Raw genomic sequence first — 16992 nt, 5'->3', positions numbered from 1 at the left:
GAAGAAGATAAACCCTTCTAGGCCACGCCCCCAATGACCCTCTTCCTACCAGACCCCGCCCCTAGCAGCGAGCCAGCTCTAAGTCCCATAATCCAGTTACTTTGCAAAGAGCCCCACCTCTGAGTGCGTGAGGCTTCCAGGGACCAATGTAGATATCAGCCATCGGGGTAGGGGGTAGGACGGTGCTGGGCTTCAGTAAGTCCTATGGCCTGGCTGCCCTCCGTCAGGCTTCTGGAAGGAGCAGCTTCAGGACTGCCCCTCTGGCCATCGCCTCCTTACTTCCCCGCCCACCCAAGTGACCCGAGGCTGGGTCAGGCGTTAAATGGGGACAGCTTTCCTTGAGGAGCTCAGTCCTGGACTGACCTCTGAAGCCAGAAGCATTCAAGCCCTTCTGAACTCCCACGGCTTCTGGTTGAGAACCCACAATCCACTGTCACGGGGCCTGGGCCAAACAATATGAAAGAAAAGAAGCCCGAGACTAGAATATCCCCATCCTATTTCCGCCCCACATCTTGAGTCACTCTTCCTCTATGGGTTTGTTTCCCTGCAGTTAAATATCAGGGTTGATCCTGGACCACATGGTGGTTTTCAAATTCTGTCTCTGGAGAAGAGTGAGGCTCCATAGCTGGACCAACATCCTCTGCCTTCTGTTTTGAGCAATAGCAGACTTTGATTAGCTCCAATTTTAGGTTTTTCTCCCCACCAGTCTCTTAAATAGTAGCCGCCACCACCGTTTATTTCCAACAGACTTCCAGCTACCACAGCTGGTAGACAAAGGGAAGATGCAAATCAGCTGGGAAATCTAAGACAGGAGATCAGTTGGGGTGGATAGTCCTCTCCTTTCTGGAGCCTAATGGTTAACATTTTCTTTTTTGTTTGTTTGGTTTGGTTTTTTGAGACAACGTCTCACTGTGTAACCCAGGCTGGAGTCAAATTCGTGGCGATACTCCTGCCTCAGCCTCCCTCCTGAGTGCTGGGATTACATGCATGCGCCACCATGCCCAGCAACCAAGTTAGCATTTTCTATTACTCACACTACGGCTCTGGTTTCCAAGAGTGGCATTTCAGGGGTTTCCTAAAGCAAGCCCCCCATGTCTGTAGCCTGAAGAGACTAAGACCCTGGCCTCACATACTCCATTGATACTTCAGGGCTAACCTTTCATCTTCTCTCCTCCGAGCCAGTCCTGGAAGAATGTATGCAGAACCCTGTGCTTTAGCTTGACTCCACCTCCACATAACCCAGCAGCCTCATGAGGGCTGTTATTCTGTTCATTTTACAGATAAGAGAACTGAGGCTCAAATAGGGTTAATGGCTTGTCTCATGTCACACAGCCATAAGTAACAGGGCTGGGACTCAAACCTAGCAGTCAGGCTCCAGAGCTACTGCTTTTTTTAAATTAATTAAGTTTAAGGGGCCAGGGATGTAGCTTAGTAGCACAGCACCTGCCTGGCAAGCATGAGGCCCTGAGTTCGATTCCTGGTACCCTTCAAAAAGCTCCCCCCAAAATAATTGTTTATTGCTACATTTTAGGTACACATAGTGACCATATTCATCATAGAGAATTTGTACGTGAACATGATATATCTTGGTTCTTTTGTTCCCCCCCATTTCCCTACCCTCCCTTTTACTTACCCAGTGTGCCTGTCATTTAGAGCCCTTAACGCTGTCACTAAATGTTTTCAGTACTTCCTTGGGCACCTGGTAAGATTTATTTTGCATACCTCCTTTGGCCAATGAAATATGAGCAGAAGTGCTAAGCATCATTTCCAGTGGGACTTTTAGGAGTTAATTACCACAATCACATTCATTTCTTTTCCTTACTAGTTATGGAGGAACAAGGAAGGAATCTCCCTCAGCTATATCACTGAATGTGATGTGGACCAGATCCCCGCCCTTCTGCCCCACAACTGACCTGCATAGCGCAAGTACTGTGGGTAAAAAATAACCTCCATCATTTTCTGAAATGTGGGGGCTGTTTGTTACTGTTGCATAGCCTAGCCCACCCTGACTAATTCAATGCTGTGTACTGTCCCCTGTTGATTTTCTTTCTTTCTTTTTTTTTTTCTTGGTTTTTTGAGACAAGGTCTCACTATGTAGTCCACACTGGTTTTGAACTCACTATGCAGCTCAATCAGGCCTTGAACTCACAGCAATCTTCCTGCCTCAGCAGGAAGTTCTGGGATTATAGGTATGTGCCACCATGGCCAGCTCCTGTTGCTTTTCTTCACCACTGGTCCCGAAGCCTGCTGTAGTACTCAACCTTTCATGACCAAAATAAAATACCTCAGGCAAGCTAGGAAGAAAAGAGATTTATTAAGCTCACAGTTTTTAAGGTTCAAAGACCCAATAGTTCAGCCTCTGGTGAGGACCTAACAGCTTATGGCAGTGCTGGCAAACCTATGGCACGTGTGCTGCAGCCAGCTGTTTATTCACTGAGAGCTCTAAAAGGTTCGCCATCACTGGCATAGGGCGTCCCACCATGGCGGAAGTGCGTGTGTTTCAAAGTATGGCATTGGCAAACCCTCCTAAAGGCACACCTCCGAGGCCCCTCCTCCAAGGCTCCACCTTTTAAAGGGCCATCCCATCTGTCTATACTATCACCCTGGGGACCAAGCTCCAACATACGAACCTTAGTAGGGGAGGGGGATACTTAAACCACCTCCAAACCATGTCCACACGCCAGCACCTGCCTTCTCCCAACCCCCTAAAAACACTGGCTCCACATTCAAATCTGAAAAGCAGCAAGAGAAGAAGAAAGCCTCCCAAATGCGGAAGTGGGGGTGTGTTTGGGGGCCAGCTGACCACGCTGTGCATCCTGGGGCAGAGGTCACACAGAGTGACACCTCCACCCAGCCCTGGAAGGCCACAGACAGACGCTCAGGTTTCTCTCATACACATTTATTGGTTCTTCTTAATTTTATTCCCCGTTTTTATAGTAGGAATGACTGGGATGGCAGGAGGAGGACCGGGATCTCAAGTCCTGGGGGTACTGCAGGCTGACTATGACCTTGCAGGCCTGGATCTGAACATCCTCCTCGGGGTGGATGACCAGGGCAAGCAGCCGGTCTGCCAGCCGTGACTCATCCCCAAAGAGCGCTTCGTGCAGGGACTGTTCATTGTAATGCCACTTCACAGCTCGGTAGTGGGGCGAATTCCGGCCCTCACTCAGCCGCTCGGCAAACACCAGCAGCTCCAACAGCAGAGTTCCTGGCTGCGTGGCTTGGAACAGGTCCAGGAAGTTGGAGTGTACCTGTGACGTGGGAAACAAAATCCCAGGCAAGTTCCAAACTTCTTGTTTTCCCATCTCCCTATTATTTCAAATCACCAATGTAACTGGGTCTCAGATGAACTGTATGGGAAATTTTTAGCTTACCTTTCACTCACATTTACTAGCTGAATTACACTACGGTCATAAAACGGGAGTGATAGGACAATAATATGGGTGCTGGGAAATTTGCTGAGACAAATTTTAAGGCTTAGTGGGTGGTTAACTTCCATAAATTTTTGTGTGTACTTGAGAGGAATGTGCATTTAGTACTGTAATGATAATGTGTTCTAGGCATGTCTAATGGCTCAAGCTTAATCAAGTTATCCACAGCAAGTATACCCTGACTAGGTGTTTCAGTATTTTATCTTCAGGGGATGAAACAGCTGCTAAACTCTTCCACATCTTCCACCGTGGTGATAGATTTGTTCATTTCTCCTTACAATTCCAGCAAGCTTTACCATATATATTTTGGGATTATGTTATCAGGTGCATACAAGTTTAGAGTTGCTTTATCTTTCTGGTGGTGTGATCCATTTATTATTATGTGGTAACTTTTTCTTCCCCTAATAAAATGCTTTTTTGCTCTAAGTCATTTTTCTCTAATATTAAAATACTTACATAAACTTTTATTTGCTGTGTTCCCAACTTTCAAGAGTTCAAAAAGCCCCTCAGAGGAGAACCTATGTCCTAATGAAATCGATTCTCACTCTCTTGGGGAAATAGGACAGGGGGTGGTTTCCAGTGCTGCTACAGCAGAGGCAGGAAGAAGTGTTAAATCTGTGTGGAGAACATAATTCTTTCTCCCCATTACCTGAGTTACAACTATCAGACCCTCCTGAGGCACTTCTCTCACCTGGCAGTTGAGAATGTCATAGAGAAGATCGTTCTTCTGCGCCAGATAGCTCATCAAGCGTATGGCTTGGACCTGAATAAAGGAAAGCATAAGGAAGGGGAAGGCAGGTGCATCTGGACCTCCGCAGGGAAGACAGGAACGCCAGCCACTGCCCCCAAGGTGCACCTGTGGCAGGATGTAGTCTGACTGCACGATCTCCATTAGGGCGGGCATCACCCGGCGCAGCTGCGGGTGCACGAAGTCAGGCAGCGGAAGGTTGTTGAGGAGCCTGAGGCCGGCGATGTGCAGCTCTGTGTCCCAGATGGTGGAGATCAGCTCCAGCACTTTGATGGTGTGCTCCTGGGCAGGGGGCACAGCGGGGGCTCTGCATTTACGGGGTGACCCCACCACTGCCTCAGCCTCCCCGTCACCCTTCGCTGCTGCCCCCCGGGGACCCCTGCCTCAGGCCAACCAATGCTCCCCAAGTTGAACTCTGACATCATTTCATTTTGTTGCCCGCTCTCCCTTCCCTTGACATTCTTGCTTCACCTGCCTTCTCTTTCTTTCACAGTCTTCTTTCCTAATTCCTCTGCCCAGCCGGCCCTCTGGCTGGGAGAGGTCGCCAGGGGTCACACCTCTCCCCTGAGCTTCACCCCCGCCCGGCGTGGCCTCCCTGCCCAGCCTCAGTCACGCCTTCCCAAGTCCACCACACCCGACTCCTTCCTCTCTCACACCATTTTCCCAGTTCTTGAGAAAATCTTGTTGGTCTTCCTTTCAGCAATCTGTCAAAACTCAAGCCATTTCCCCCTGCCCACCTCTGGGCCCTCGCCAAGTCCTCTGTCACCCGGATTGGGCACGGCCTCTGGTCTCCTCCTTCACCTTGCCCGCTACGTCCACCCAGAGGACAGCAGACGTGCTTGCCCTGGGCTCCCCAGCTGGGACCCCGCTTCCGTCAGGGTAAAGGTTCGGGTCCTGTTGGCTCCCGAGGAGCTGCCTCTCTCCCGGTTACTCCTTTAATTTCATCTGCTCTCCCCTCCTCTGCCCCCAGAGCTGCTCTGCCCGCTTCGCTCTCCCTGGAGCTCACTTGCCAGCGGCACCCGGCCTGGGGCGGGGGGGGGGTCACACAGGCCCAGTTCTCCCCACCTCCTCCGAGGCCTGGTTTAAGTGTCACCTCGGAGAGGCTTTCCCCAGCCACCTACCGGCTCTCCCTTCCCAGCATTGTCTCTGTCTTCCCCCCGGTATTGTCACACGCAACACACTACTTTAAAGCAACTATACATTATCAATGTATGAGCTCTAGCTTTTTTATTTTGAAACAATTAAAAATTCTTAGGAAGTTACAAAGCACTTCAGAGAGGTCCCCTGGGCTTGCCACCCCATTTCCCTCAGAGGTGACCTCTTATCTAACAAACATCAAGACAAGGAAGTAGACGGGAGGGCGGGAGAGGAAGGGGAAGTGAAAATGACTAAGATGCCATCTCTGCGAGTGCCAGTTCCCCAAGATGAATGTTATTATTAGGCATTACACATATATACTAATTTTTTAAAATGAAGGAACTGGCATTGGTGTCATGTGTGTGCCTAGCTCTTTCTAAAATTGTTTTCCCGCACTAGGGTTTGAACCCAGGGCCTTCACACCGAGCTGTATCCCCAGCCCTTTTTTCTCTTTTTATTTTGAGATAGCGTCTTGCTAACTTGCTCAAACTTGTGAGCCTCCTGCCTCAGCCTCCCAGAGTGCTGGGATCACAGGCCTGAGCCACCACACCCGGCCTCCTTCTATCATTTTATCACATGTGCAGACTCCTGCAATCACCACGGTCAATGGATTTTCACATTGTAACTGTCTCATCACCACAAGGAGCTCCCTTGAGAGGGCAGATCGGATCCTCGACAGTCACTGCCACCCACTGCCCGGCTCAAACCCTTGGCAAATGCCAATCTGTTATCCAGCTCTAATTTTTTTTTGAGAATGTTGCATATGCAGTCAGATTTCATGCAACCTCTCGAGACTGGCTTTTTTTTTTTCCACTCAGCGCAGTGCCCTTGAGATCCATCAAGTTCCACTGGTCAATATTTTATTCTGTTATTACTGAGTAGTTGTCTACGGCACAGATCACCTGTTTGTCTAACTATTCACCTATTGAGAGATAATTCTGGTTGGTCCTAGGCTGGGGCTATTTCAAACAATGCTGCCATGAACAGCTGTGCGTACATTTTTGTACACATGTTAATTTTCATTTCTCTGGGAGAAAAGCCCAGAAGTGTGACCAAACGCACATTTAGTTTTTTAAGAAGCTGGGGGCTGGGAATGTAGCTTTATCCATAGATTGCTTACAGAGCATGTACCCAGCCCTGGGCAAAAAAGAAAATTACCTGCCGAGCTGTTTTCCAGAGCGTCTGCCACACTGTTTTACATTCCCATTGGCAATGGACAGACGAGGGCTCCAGCTTTTTTGTGTCTTGTCCAGCATTTTCTTGTGTCTTGTCTAAAATTAATTTTAATTTTAGATCTTCTAATAGGTTTATGTTAAGATCTCTTAAATGCCTTCATCTGCATTTCCCTAAAGGCTAATGATATTAAGCAATTATTCCCTTTTCAATGGACCCGCTCTTCGTATCTTTTGCCCATGGAGTGCTTGTTTTTAACACTGAGTTTTGAGAGTCCTTTGTATAACCTAGACAAGTCCTTTTGTCAGGCATGTGGTTTACAAATACTTCCTTTCAGTTTACAACTTGTCTTTCCACCCTTTCAAAAGCCCTTTCATGCCAGGTGTGCTGGCGCACGCCTGTCATCCCAGCACTCATGAGGCTGAGGCAGAAGGCTCTTTGCGAGTTCGAGACCAGCCTGGGCTACAAAGTGAGCTCAAGGCCAGCCTGAACTGCATAGCAAGACCCTGCCTCAAAAAGACAAAAAAGAAAAAAGCCCTTTCATAGAGCGGACATTTTTCATGTGTAATAAAATCCCATGGGTTGACTTTCTCTTGTAGAGATTGTGCTTTTGGTGTCTTGAACTCTTTACCACTGAGGTTCTGAAAGGTTTAAGACAGGAACACAGTCCCATCTACCTTTCCTTACCCACCTCAGCACTGAGCACTGAGTGGATCACATGAAATACATTATATACTTGGTGCGATGCTTGACTTGCTCTATTAGAATATAAATTCCACCATGACAGGGATCTTTCCTGCTCTGTTCTCTGCTTTCCCTCCAGTGACTACCATAGTGCCTAAGAGTTCAATATACATTTGATTGGCCAGGTGTGGTGGAGCATGCCTGTAATCCCAGTACCTGGGAGGCTGAGGCAGGAGGAGTGCTGTGAGTTCAAGGCCAGCCTGAACTACATGATGAGCCCCTATCTCAAAAAACAAAAAAAATGCAAACCATAGAGATAAATAGATGATAGATAGATAGATTTATATATGCATATATGTATGTACATTATACGTACATATATGTATGCATATACATTTGTTCAGGGAACAGAAGCATCTTGAATTGTTATTTTGCTTCCTGCTACCCTGTATCTAGTTTAGGATCTTCACACTGAGTCTTTTTTATTTTTTATTTTATTTTACACTGGTCTTTTTTATTTTGTATTTTGAGACAGGATCTCTCTAAGCCACTAAACTGTCCAGGCTGAATTTGAACTTGGGATCCTTCCGTCTCAACCACTCAGACTGCTGGGATTACAGGCGTGTGCCACCGTGCATGCCTGGATCTTACATTCTGAGGTGCAAAATGCTTGGACTGAGACCTACTGCCAAAGACAGGCAGGCTCGCCAGCGGAGGTCAGCCATGTAAGAGGGAGGCAGCATCCCGGAATGGAAGTACGAACTCCCTGGCCCCTGCCCTCCAGCTGCTGAGGGCTGCCGGGGAGGAAGGAAGTAGCCGGCTGGCACAGGGATTCAGAAGCACAACCCTGCGGAGGGGCTGCAGACCTGAAGCCTGCGGTGTGAATGGCCCAGGCGAGGCCCAGGAGAGGTAGCCCACTGCCGAGCGTGACGTTATGCAACAGGTTGGAGGAAGCCAAGGCAAGGTTGATGGGATGCCGTCCAGCAGGGGGTGGTTGGCTCAGGAGGGTGCAGCTGGGCATGCTGGGTTAGAGGCCTTGGCAGTAGCTGCTGGTCATGGGGAACCAGCTGGGGAGCCCCAGGGTACAGAGCCCCAGGAGAGCACAGCCGGATGGAAACCAAGACCAGGAAACTTTGACCTAAGTGAGAAGGGTCCGGTCCTCGGGATGGACACTGGGAACCCTGGGGAACATGGTGCCGTGGGCCCCGCACCTGCAGGAGGCTCTTCCCAGAGGCCTGTGGGCCTCCTGCTGAGCTGAACCCCTAGCCATGGGCCCCAGAAGCTTTGCTTCCAGCGTGCTTTCGGGTGGTTCTGATGCACTGGGGAGGCTCAGCTTCAGGAAACTAAGGGGCAGGGTTTGAAGTCAGCCAGCAAGCGCAGACCTAGAGGCTTGTTTATTCCAAAGACACCGGATGCAAAGAATGTAAGGGCGCCATCACCGAATGTCATGAAGCTACAGCGTAACAGGAGCACTCACTCGTGTGGTCCTGAGGGGCGTGTGCACCAGGACAACCCTTCCAGAAAGACCGGGCAACTCTCGGGCCAGGCCTTTCCACTCAGTCCTGTATACACACCTAAAGAAATACTCCCACCATGTGGCTACAACAAGCACCTGGGAACAACACAAAGGCCTACTCATGGGCCAGTGGCAGTGCATGCCTAGAACAGAAAACTATACAGCAGTGAAAAAGGACCCAGTGGGCTTGGGAGTGGCTCAGTGATGGAGGCCGGTTACCCCCTACAAGACTTCGCCACCAAGATGAATCTTTCAATGTTTGGAGGTAGGCGAGCCACAGAAGAGTATAAACCTCACACTTCCATGCACATAAAGCTTAAAAACATACCACACTAAGCTAGGAGGCTGAGGCAGGCGGATTGCAAGTTTGAGCCTCAGCGATCCTGCCAGGGCCCTAGCTGAGATTCATCCTGAGATTCCCTACCTTTTATGACTGGCTGGGACTCTCTGACTACTGACTTCTCACTTATTTCCGGGTTACAAACTCAGAAGCCAAGCAAAATGATCTCCTATCCCATGCCAGTGGAAGGACCTAATGGCCACGGACGTCCTGTGTGCTCCGTCCCTGACGCACCTGGATTTTAAGCCTGAATTTCCGGATGCCAGAGAAGGCTTTCAGTGCATTCAGAGCTTGGATTTTGACGTTGTTGTTGTTGTCGTCCAGTATGTCACCCAACAATCGGATGTCGTCGGTAGTACACGCAGAGGCCTAGGGCACGTGTGGAGAGAGGGGAGAGGCGGGAGGAGCCGCGCCCTGGACCCCCTGCCCGCTGCCCCATCACAAGTCCCCTCGGCACACCCCTCCCACCACCGGTCAGACACGGGCGGCCGGGACAACCGGGCCCCGCCTCACCTCGGCCTCCAGCAGGTACACACAGCGGGTGATGCTGTGCAGGATCATGCTCCTGGAGTATTCGTCCTGCTTGCACTCCAAGGAGTCCAGGAGTCTCCGGAGCTCCCCTGAGTCCCGCCCGTGGCGCTCCCGCTCGATTACCAGGCCTAGACAGCCAGCCCAGCCCAGTTCAGGCTGTGGACTCAGAAGGAATGGATGAAAGGGGTCGGGAAACGGGAGGGGGACCTGCGAACAGGGTGGCCTTGCCTTTTCTGGAAAGCAGCCTTCCTGCTACATCCACGGCCATCATGGACGGCTGAACAGGGAGTGTACTGCACAAGGGTACTACAGTTAATATTGTATCGTCTGTCTCGTGTCATCCGTGTGTCTATTTACTATCACATTTTTCTGGCATATGGCAGTAACAAGCTGTGTTTGTGTAACCAGTATATGGCAAGGATATTCCAGCAGATGGCAATAAAGAGTCTCACATAAGGCATCCCTTTTCTGTTTCACAGAAAAGAATGCCATGTGGACTTTGGAAGCCCTGGGCCATGGAGCTCCCTAGTCTCCCTTTTCCCTCAAGTGTCAGGTCCCTGGGCAAGAGTGGAATGGGGGAGCTGCTGGCACCAAGTTTCCAAGCGGTGGAAGAGCAGAAGCCAGAATGAATGCAGAATTCGGAGAGCTACGGGAAGAGCCCTGGGGACCCCCCTGAGGGAGACCTGCTCTCTAGGACCCTTGCCCAGGGTCGGGGTCCCACAGGGTGGAGCAGAGAGAAGGAGGGAGGAGAGAGGAACTTGGAGAAGTCACCTTCGGGCTTTCCCTCAGGGGCGGCCTCGGGAGCAGCTGCCTCCTGGGGCACAGCCCTCTCCCCAGAGCCCGGACACTCACGGGCGATGCAGATGGGTGAGGTGTTGCAGAGGGCCGGTTTGCATTGGATGCCGGCCCTGATGGCCTTGTAGAGCAGGTAGATGGCCCCAGCGCCCGTGGCCAGGCTCACTACGCTTTTGCGGATGTCCAGTTGCCTCAGGCACTGGGGGATGCTCTTGCCCATGTCTTCAGTGCGACCCATGCCCCGGTGGGAGCCAGGCCCAGGGCTCCAGGGAGGAGCCTTCCGGAACCAGAACTCTGGCAGCACCAGGAGCCATGGTACCAGAATCGGAACCTGGGCGACAAAGGAACGTGGGGAAGACGATAGGACAGAGGGCGGCAGGCAGGGAGGAGCGCTTGAGGGGAGGCTGCAGCTTTGGGGGCTGCTGGAATGAAGCTGCAGACTCCAGGGGCCATGGGTCCGACCCCCTGCACCACCAAAAGCAGGACAGCAGAACCATTCACACTCCTATCCTGGGGGTTCCGCTCAGAGGGGCCCAGCTGGCGGCTCCAGAGCCGGTGCCTCCTTCCGTGAGAGGGCAGCACTTTCCCCGGACCAGGGCCTTCCCAGGAGGGAGTTTGGGGTACACTCATCAGGTCCATCCCGAGGGGACCCGGGATGGGAAAGGAACTGCCCTGCCCTGGGCCTCCATTTTTGCATTTGAAGAGATTCAGATGTTCCCTTCTAAAGCTGCAGGGTGAAGAAGTGGGCGGCCTGCACCCACTTCAGACACGGGGCTGATCTGGGAGTGCCAGCTCCCAGCCTCCGCACTGGTAGGATGAGGTATGAGACTTCTGGAATCAGAAAGCGCGGCCAGCTCACAGGCCAGAGGCTTGGACATCCAGGGCTAGGACCAGGCCGGTGAGACCACACCCTCCCCTCCTCCGCTGCCCCCTCTAGTACTCAGCGGGAGGTGACAGCCGCCCACAGAACAAGGTCACTGCAGTGTCTCCAGTGATGAGCACTGCCCGCCCGAATCCTAAGCAAAGTGCTCACTGATTCCTTCAAGATGCCCAGGGTTGTTTCCTGACTGTAACCTAATTCCTTCCCTTTTTTTTTTTTTTTTTTTTTTTTTTTTTTTTTTTGAGGCAGGGTCTCACTATGCAGTTCAGCCTGGCCTTGACCTCACTTTGTAGCACAAGCTGCCCTGGAACTTGCAGAGATCCTCCTGTCAGCCTCCAGAGTGCTGGGCTTACGGGTATGCACCACCACACCCAGCTTCTCCTATACTTTTTTGAAAACTGGGGATTGAGCTCGGGGACTTCACACTGAGCTACGCTCCCACCTTTCTGTATTTATTTTGAGACAGGCTGTAAGTCCCTGAGTGGCCCAGTCTGGGCTCAAACTTTCGATCTTCCCGGCTCTTCCCGGCTCTCAGCGCTGGGATTACAGTTATGCACCACCACACCCAACTCTAAAGCCCACTTCTTCCGGTTCTGCCCTCCAATGATTCAGAGACTGGGGGGCAGTCATCCCCACAGTGACATTTTCACCTGCACCCAGCACAATCAAAAATTAAAGACTGAGAATGTCTCTTTCTCAGTGGAAAGTCAATAATGGCTCCTTTGTTGGGAATCACTCGCAGTAGTTTTTGTTTTTAGAGACAGGGTCTTGGTATTTTTCCCAGGCTGGTCTCAAAAGATTCTCCTGCCTCAGCCCCCTTGTAGCTAGGACTACAGGAGTTTGCCCATCCTGCCCAGCAGAATGGCGCACTGTTTTCCGTTGAGATGATGATGTTCTTGTTCTGGGGGTGATGAAAGACACTAGGTGTGTCTTGACTGTCCTTAGGAAACAGATTAAAAGCAGCAACTCTTTTTGGGAACTTGGCTTTTATTTTTTGTCCGATCCAGAAATCTGGCACACTGGCCAAAGAGAAGTCTGAGAGCCAACACACACTGAGCCATGGCCTTGAGCTCCTTACCTGGCCTCCTCAAGGACCAGGACTGCCCCGGCACCCACCTCTTTTCCATCGGTGCCAGGACTTTACCTCCAGGTCTGGCAACCTCCCCAAACTCAGCGCGGAATATCAGGGGGGGGGCTCCAGCCGGACAGCCCTGCTCCATCAGAAACACTTCAGGCGCTGACTTACTTCTGCAGGCTGTGCGCCTCACTGTCCCCACCTGTAAAATGGGAGTAGTAAGACCCACTTCCTGGGCAGCGAGGATTAAGTAAAGCCCTTGGAGCTGTACCCTGCACAAAGACTTCCACAAATGTCATTTTTATGAGAAGTAGGAAAATAATTTTGGGCAAAATGCTGGGCACCTCGGGCAGTGGGGCCGCGCGGGGTGGGGGGGCACCTTCGTGTCCTGGTCTGAGAAACAAACCATTCACCCCTTCCACCTCCACCACCCCGCCCCCACCGCTGCGCCCCGGTCTTCCAGCTACAGAATCCCAACTCCCAGAACCTATTTCTTTTTTTTTTTTTCTAAGGTACCAGGAACCGAACTCACGACCTTGCGCTTGCCAGGCAGGTGCTTTGCCGCTGAGCTAAATCCCCAGCCCCATCCCAGAACCTATTTCACTTCCCTCAGTGACTCCGGAGCCCTCTTTGAAGCCCCCACAAATTCCTAAACCAGGAGCCCAGCCCAGCCCCTGAGCAGCTCTGTTCCTAAATCCACATAGCCACCTAAGATCCCGAAGGTTACTGTCGGGGGCTGGGGATTTAGCTCAGCGGCACAGCGCCTGCCTGGCAAGCGCAAGGTCGTGAGTTCGATTCCCGGTACCAGAAAAAAAAACACGGAAGGCTACTGTCCTCATTCCCTGCACCCTTACCCCAGCGACGGTGTCGTTCTCTGCAGAGCTCCAGATGCTGAGGGCTGGGGGGGACAAAGGGAGACACCAAGGTGGTCACCGCCGAGGGTGGCCCTGGGCAGCCCAGCACTAACGCGCTCTAAAGCTAAGGGGAAAAGACTCCTCTGAAGTCCCACAGGCCGGGGTTCAAATCCAGCAGGGTGAGGTCTGGACGCGTTCCATCCTCGAAGTCCCAGTTCCCTGCTCCCGCGCACGGATCTGGCAGGCGCAGCTGCCGGGCCGATCAGGGAACGTGCCGTCCCTCTGGGGCCCCGCGCGGGGACTCTGGACGCCGGCCGGGCCAGCGAGGACGGGCGGGGGGGAGCCGTGCCCTGCCGCGGACCCCACCCTCCCCGGCCACCGGCCGCCGCTTAGCTCAGCCGGGGAGCAGACTCAGGGCCTGCGGGCGGTTCTCTCCGCGGCGAAGGCGAGGAGACTGCAGCAACGCGGCCGAAGCCTCGGTGGGCGGGCGGCGCCCCCAGACGGGGACGGCCGGGCGGAGCCTCGCCACCCCGCCCCCCGCATCCGGCGCCGGGCACAGGATGTTCTTTCGCTCGTCCCCCCCCTCCCGCCCCCGCTCTCACTTTTTCTCCGCTCCCCTCCTCCACGCCGCCGCCCGCACCTTGCTTAACCCCTTGCTTACCGCGCTCCGCGGGCACTGCGCGCCTCCGACAGCTCCGCGATCCCGCGCGTCCCTGCACGCGGAGGGGTGCTGCCCGGGGAGCCGTGGGCCAGAGCACACTCCTCGGACCCTCGGGGGTGGAGGGTGGCGAGCGCTCACAGAGACCGAGGCCCACGCCCCGCTGACTCCCCGACCCCAGATCGCCAGGGCAAGTGGGGTGCACGCACTCCGGGGAGCAGCGAGCCCGAAGGAGCTGCCAGCGCGTTCCCCCTCCTGCAGGGGCGGGGAGGGTTCGGACCCCTCCAACCTCATCCTCCCTCCCCCAGGCTCGGTCGAGGAGCCGCGAGGATGGAGAGGGCACACGCCCCTCGTGCTACGTCATTGTTTCCAAGGCAACCTGGGGGTGCCAGAGGCTCATGGACCACGTGGGGCTGGGGTGCGGCAGGGGCGGGCTTTTCGATCCTCTTCTTCGCTCTTTGATTACGCTTGGCAGCACGCTTAGACACCGGGACACGGCGGCGCTGGAGCTGAGCCTTGGCCTCGCGAGGTTTTGTGAACCAGGTTAGGGTAGCCATGCGTCCCAGGCTATATCCCTGGAACCGATGCAGTTATTAATAGTGACCCTTTGGGTGTAAAGCATCCCCATGGTCAGTAGTTTAAGAAAGACTCGAGAGCCGGGCGTGGTGGCTCATGCCTGTAATCCTAGCACTCAGGAGGCTGAGGCAGGAGGATAGCTGCGAGTTCGGGACCGGCCTGGGCTACAAAGTGAGCTCAAGGCCAGCCTGAACTGCACAGTGAGACCTTGTCTCAAAAAGACAAAAAAAAAAAAAAGAAAGAAAAAGAAAAAGAAAAGAAAGAAAGACTCAAGCCCTCAATTCAAGGAAGGCCTGGCCATGGGAAGACAATAGTTTGCTCATCAGGCAACAGGTACTTTCTAGGCACTTTGTAGTCTTCGTGATCTTTGTTGCTGATTCCGTGAGGCAAATAACTCTAGCACCTTTTAAAGATGAAGGAAAAAACTGGCTTCCAGAGAAGTTAAGAGGCTAAGGCAAGGCCCAGCAGCTGAGTGTTAGAACCGGGATCCAGGCCAGCTTCCTGTGGGTCTGAGTGTCCTACCTGGTGCCTCCTCCTTAAGACAAACTATGATATAAAATTGTCCCTGCCATGAAGGCGCTTATGACCTACAGAAGAAAGACTTGAAAATACTACAGGACACAAACAGAAAAGCTGGGCATGGTGGCACACTCCTGGAATCCCACCATTTGGGAGGCTGAGGCAGGAGGATCATTGGGAGTTCGAGACCAGCCTGGGCTACAAAGTGAGCTCAAGGCCAGCTTGAACTGCATACTGAGACTGTCTCAAATAAATAAATAAAAAAAATTAAACAGAAAAGATTGAAGGCCACTCATAAAGCTCAGAGGAAGCTGACAAACCGATTAAACCAAAGTGGAGATTATCAGAACCTTCCTGTAGGGGGTGGATTTTGTACTGGGTCATGGAGCCAGGGTCACTAGTCCCCTCTGAAAATTTGGAGAAAATGAATAGGGCCCCAGTGAACATCAGGAAAGTAAGAGGTTTGGTGGGAATGGGGAGACCAAGTCAGAAGACAGAATTGGAAGGCTGAGAGGGGAATGTGACCAAAGAAATTGATTACCTGGGGAATATTCGCTGCCCTCCTGCAGAGCAGCAGGCACTCTGCTAGTCTCGGTAGTCTGTGAACACCATGAATAACTCAGGTCCCTTCATGGGACCACACAGGTTAGCAGCAGGCGTGCCTGAAGTTGATCACACACATGTGCACACACACTGGGTGTTGAGAAAGATTCCACGGGGTGTGCAGGAGGAAGGGAAAACCTGAGTGAGAAAGTCTGGCAATTTGGGCTAAAGGTGGAATGCAGGGGGCTGCAGAGGGAGGAGCGCATGAGAAAAGTAATGAACAGGCAACGCATTTTAGAATAAAAGCAACCAAAGGGAGAGTGTGCAGAATTTGGTAGCACATCAGAGAGACAACACAGAAGGAGGGGAGCAGTTAAATTTTAACCCACCCATGGAGTGACTTTGGGGGACAGGGAGGGTCTAGGTGGGCACAGGGAGGGGCTGGTGTGAGGGCAGGAGGATGAGCTCAGTGACACCTGGACCCTGGAAGGGAAGGTGTCCTGCAGGTGACAGGACTGGGGGGCGGTAGGCCACCTTCGGAGAGTGTCCTGGTCACAGCTGCAGAGCAGTCACCGACCAGGGATACCATGAACAGATGTCATTGGTCAGGCTGAAGGCTGCAGCAGAGGGCAGCAAAGGTGCCTCCCTCCTGGGGAACTGGTGAGGGCTGGCCGGGTGACAGCACGTGTAGGAAGAGTGCCAGAAGGTGCTCCGTGGCTCAGGCGCGAGTTGGTGTCCACCTCCGCATCCCTGGCCACACAGCATGCCGGTGGTGCCGTCGGACGGGCCTGGGGGGCACGAAGCCCAGAAGAGGCGCTTCGAAGCTGAGGTCTCCCCTCCAACCGCACCCTCCAAGGCCCCGTAGCCTGGGCTTGTGCGTCTGCCAAGGCCTTCCTGGAACCCGGCAGAGGACAGCACCCCTCCCTGCCTGCCTGGCACACTCTCCGGGCACAGGATGTCCCTCCGGGCACCTTGCAGACATCGCAGGAGGCAAGGACATGAGGCGGGCCCCCTCCCTCCAGGAGGAGCCCTGCTCCGGGCCGCTGTCACCCAGCAGTGGCCTCAGCAGACCACGGGAGGCGGCGGCACAGGGACGGGGAGCAGTTCCAAGGCGGGGTGGCAGGCTTCCCGGGGTTGTGCGGTGGATTCAGGTGGGAGAGCGGGGAAGGGCGGTCTCGGGTGCAGAGCCCCACACCACCTGCTCGCTGGCCTCCCCTCCTCCCGCCCAGGAGGAACTCTGCAGGGGCCTCGTGGTTTTGAGGGGAGGGGACCGGAAGAGACTGTGAACTCCGGGTCAGCTGAGGACAGAGACAGGGGAGAGCTTTGCCCTCCATCCGATTTCTTCCAGGACCCGACCCCACTGCCACCTTAGAGCAAACTCCTCCTAGCTCCGACTGCGGCTCCCAGGGACAGCCTCGGCGCTAGGACCTCCAGAGGGAGGCGTCCCTGAGCTTGGGAGGTGCCGGGCCACACCTGCTGGATGCGGCCAGGACAGCGCCCCTCCCGGTGGGCAGAGCCTGCGCCGGCGGGGG

General features: G+C 53.5%; 3 protein-coding genes across 5 annotated transcripts in view; 1 reads left to right on the top strand and 2 right to left on the bottom strand.

The window, feature by feature from the left end:
* Positions 1-2883: 2883 nt before the first annotated feature.
* On the bottom strand, positions 2884-11428 carry Armc12 (armadillo repeat containing 12). 3 transcript variants are annotated; one of them, XM_005389564.2, is made up of 6 exons: positions 10332-11428; positions 9543-9688; positions 9264-9398; positions 4288-4461; positions 4123-4194; positions 2884-3251 (listed from the first exon to the last, which is right to left on the bottom strand). In XM_005389564.2, the coding sequence occupies exons 1-6, from the start codon at positions 10591-10593 to the stop codon at positions 2919-2921; spliced, it is 1122 nt and encodes a 373-aa protein (XP_005389621.1). In that variant the 5' UTR covers positions 10594-11428; the 3' UTR covers positions 2884-2918. The 3 variants fall into 3 exon arrangements, with proteins under 3 accessions (XP_005389621.1, XP_005389622.1, XP_013372359.1); XM_005389565.2 differs by having other exon boundaries at positions 10413-10686; XM_013516905.1 differs by having other exon boundaries at positions 9789-10400.
* Positions 11429-11539: 111 nt separating this feature from the next.
* On the bottom strand, positions 11540-14379 carry LOC102030472. Its single transcript, XM_013516731.1, has 4 exons — positions 14230-14379; positions 13826-14177; positions 13165-13208; positions 11540-12512 (listed from the first exon to the last, which is right to left on the bottom strand). The coding sequence occupies exons 1-4, from the start codon at positions 14377-14379 to the stop codon at positions 12189-12191; spliced, it is 870 nt and encodes a 289-aa protein (XP_013372185.1). The 3' UTR covers positions 11540-12188.
* A 1844-nt stretch (positions 14380-16223) lies between these two features.
* The window catches only part of LOC102029554 (proline-rich protein 2-like), a 7313-nt gene continuing 6544 nt past the window's right edge, over positions 16224-16992 (top strand). Inside the window, exons 1-2 of the mRNA XM_013516730.1 lie at positions 16224-16321; positions 16439-16611. Of these exons, the coding sequence (XP_013372184.1) occupies positions 16224-16321; positions 16439-16611 (271 nt within the window). The remainder of the gene's footprint in view (positions 16322-16438; positions 16612-16992) is intronic.

The sequence above is a fragment of the Chinchilla lanigera genome, unplaced genomic scaffold (assembly GCF_000276665.1).
Source record: "Chinchilla lanigera isolate Chin_1 unplaced genomic scaffold, ChiLan1.0 scaffold00036, whole genome shotgun sequence".
Taxonomy (NCBI): Eukaryota; Metazoa; Chordata; class Mammalia; order Rodentia; family Chinchillidae; genus Chinchilla; species Chinchilla lanigera.
Note: the sequence above shows the minus strand (reverse complement) of the source record. Positions and strands in the feature narration are given on the sequence as shown.

Coding starts and splice junctions, on each gene's coding strand:
- LOC102030472 (XM_013516731.1), bottom strand. CDS start 14,379: ATGGCTACCCTAACCTGGTTCACAAAACCTCGCGAGGCCAAGGCTCAG. Junction 13,209..13,825: donor CGCAGTGCCCGCGGAGCGCG/GTAAGCAAGGGG, acceptor TGTCCCCCCCAG/CCCTCAGCATCTGGAGCTCT. Junction 12,513..13,164: donor AGAACGACACCGTCGCTGGG/GTAAGGGTGCAG, acceptor CCCATTTTACAG/GTGGGGACAGTGAGGCGCAC.
- Armc12 (XM_005389564.2), bottom strand. CDS start 10,593: ATGGGTCGCACTGAAGACATGGGCAAGAGCATCCCCCAGTGCCTGAGG. Junction 9,399..9,542: donor TGTACCTGCTGGAGGCCGAG/GTGAGGCGGGGC, acceptor CACGTGCCCTAG/GCCTCTGCGTGTACTACCGA. Junction 4,462..9,263: donor AATTCAGGCTTAAAATCCAG/GTGCGTCAGGGA, acceptor CCCCCTGCCCAG/GAGCACACCATCAAAGTGCT.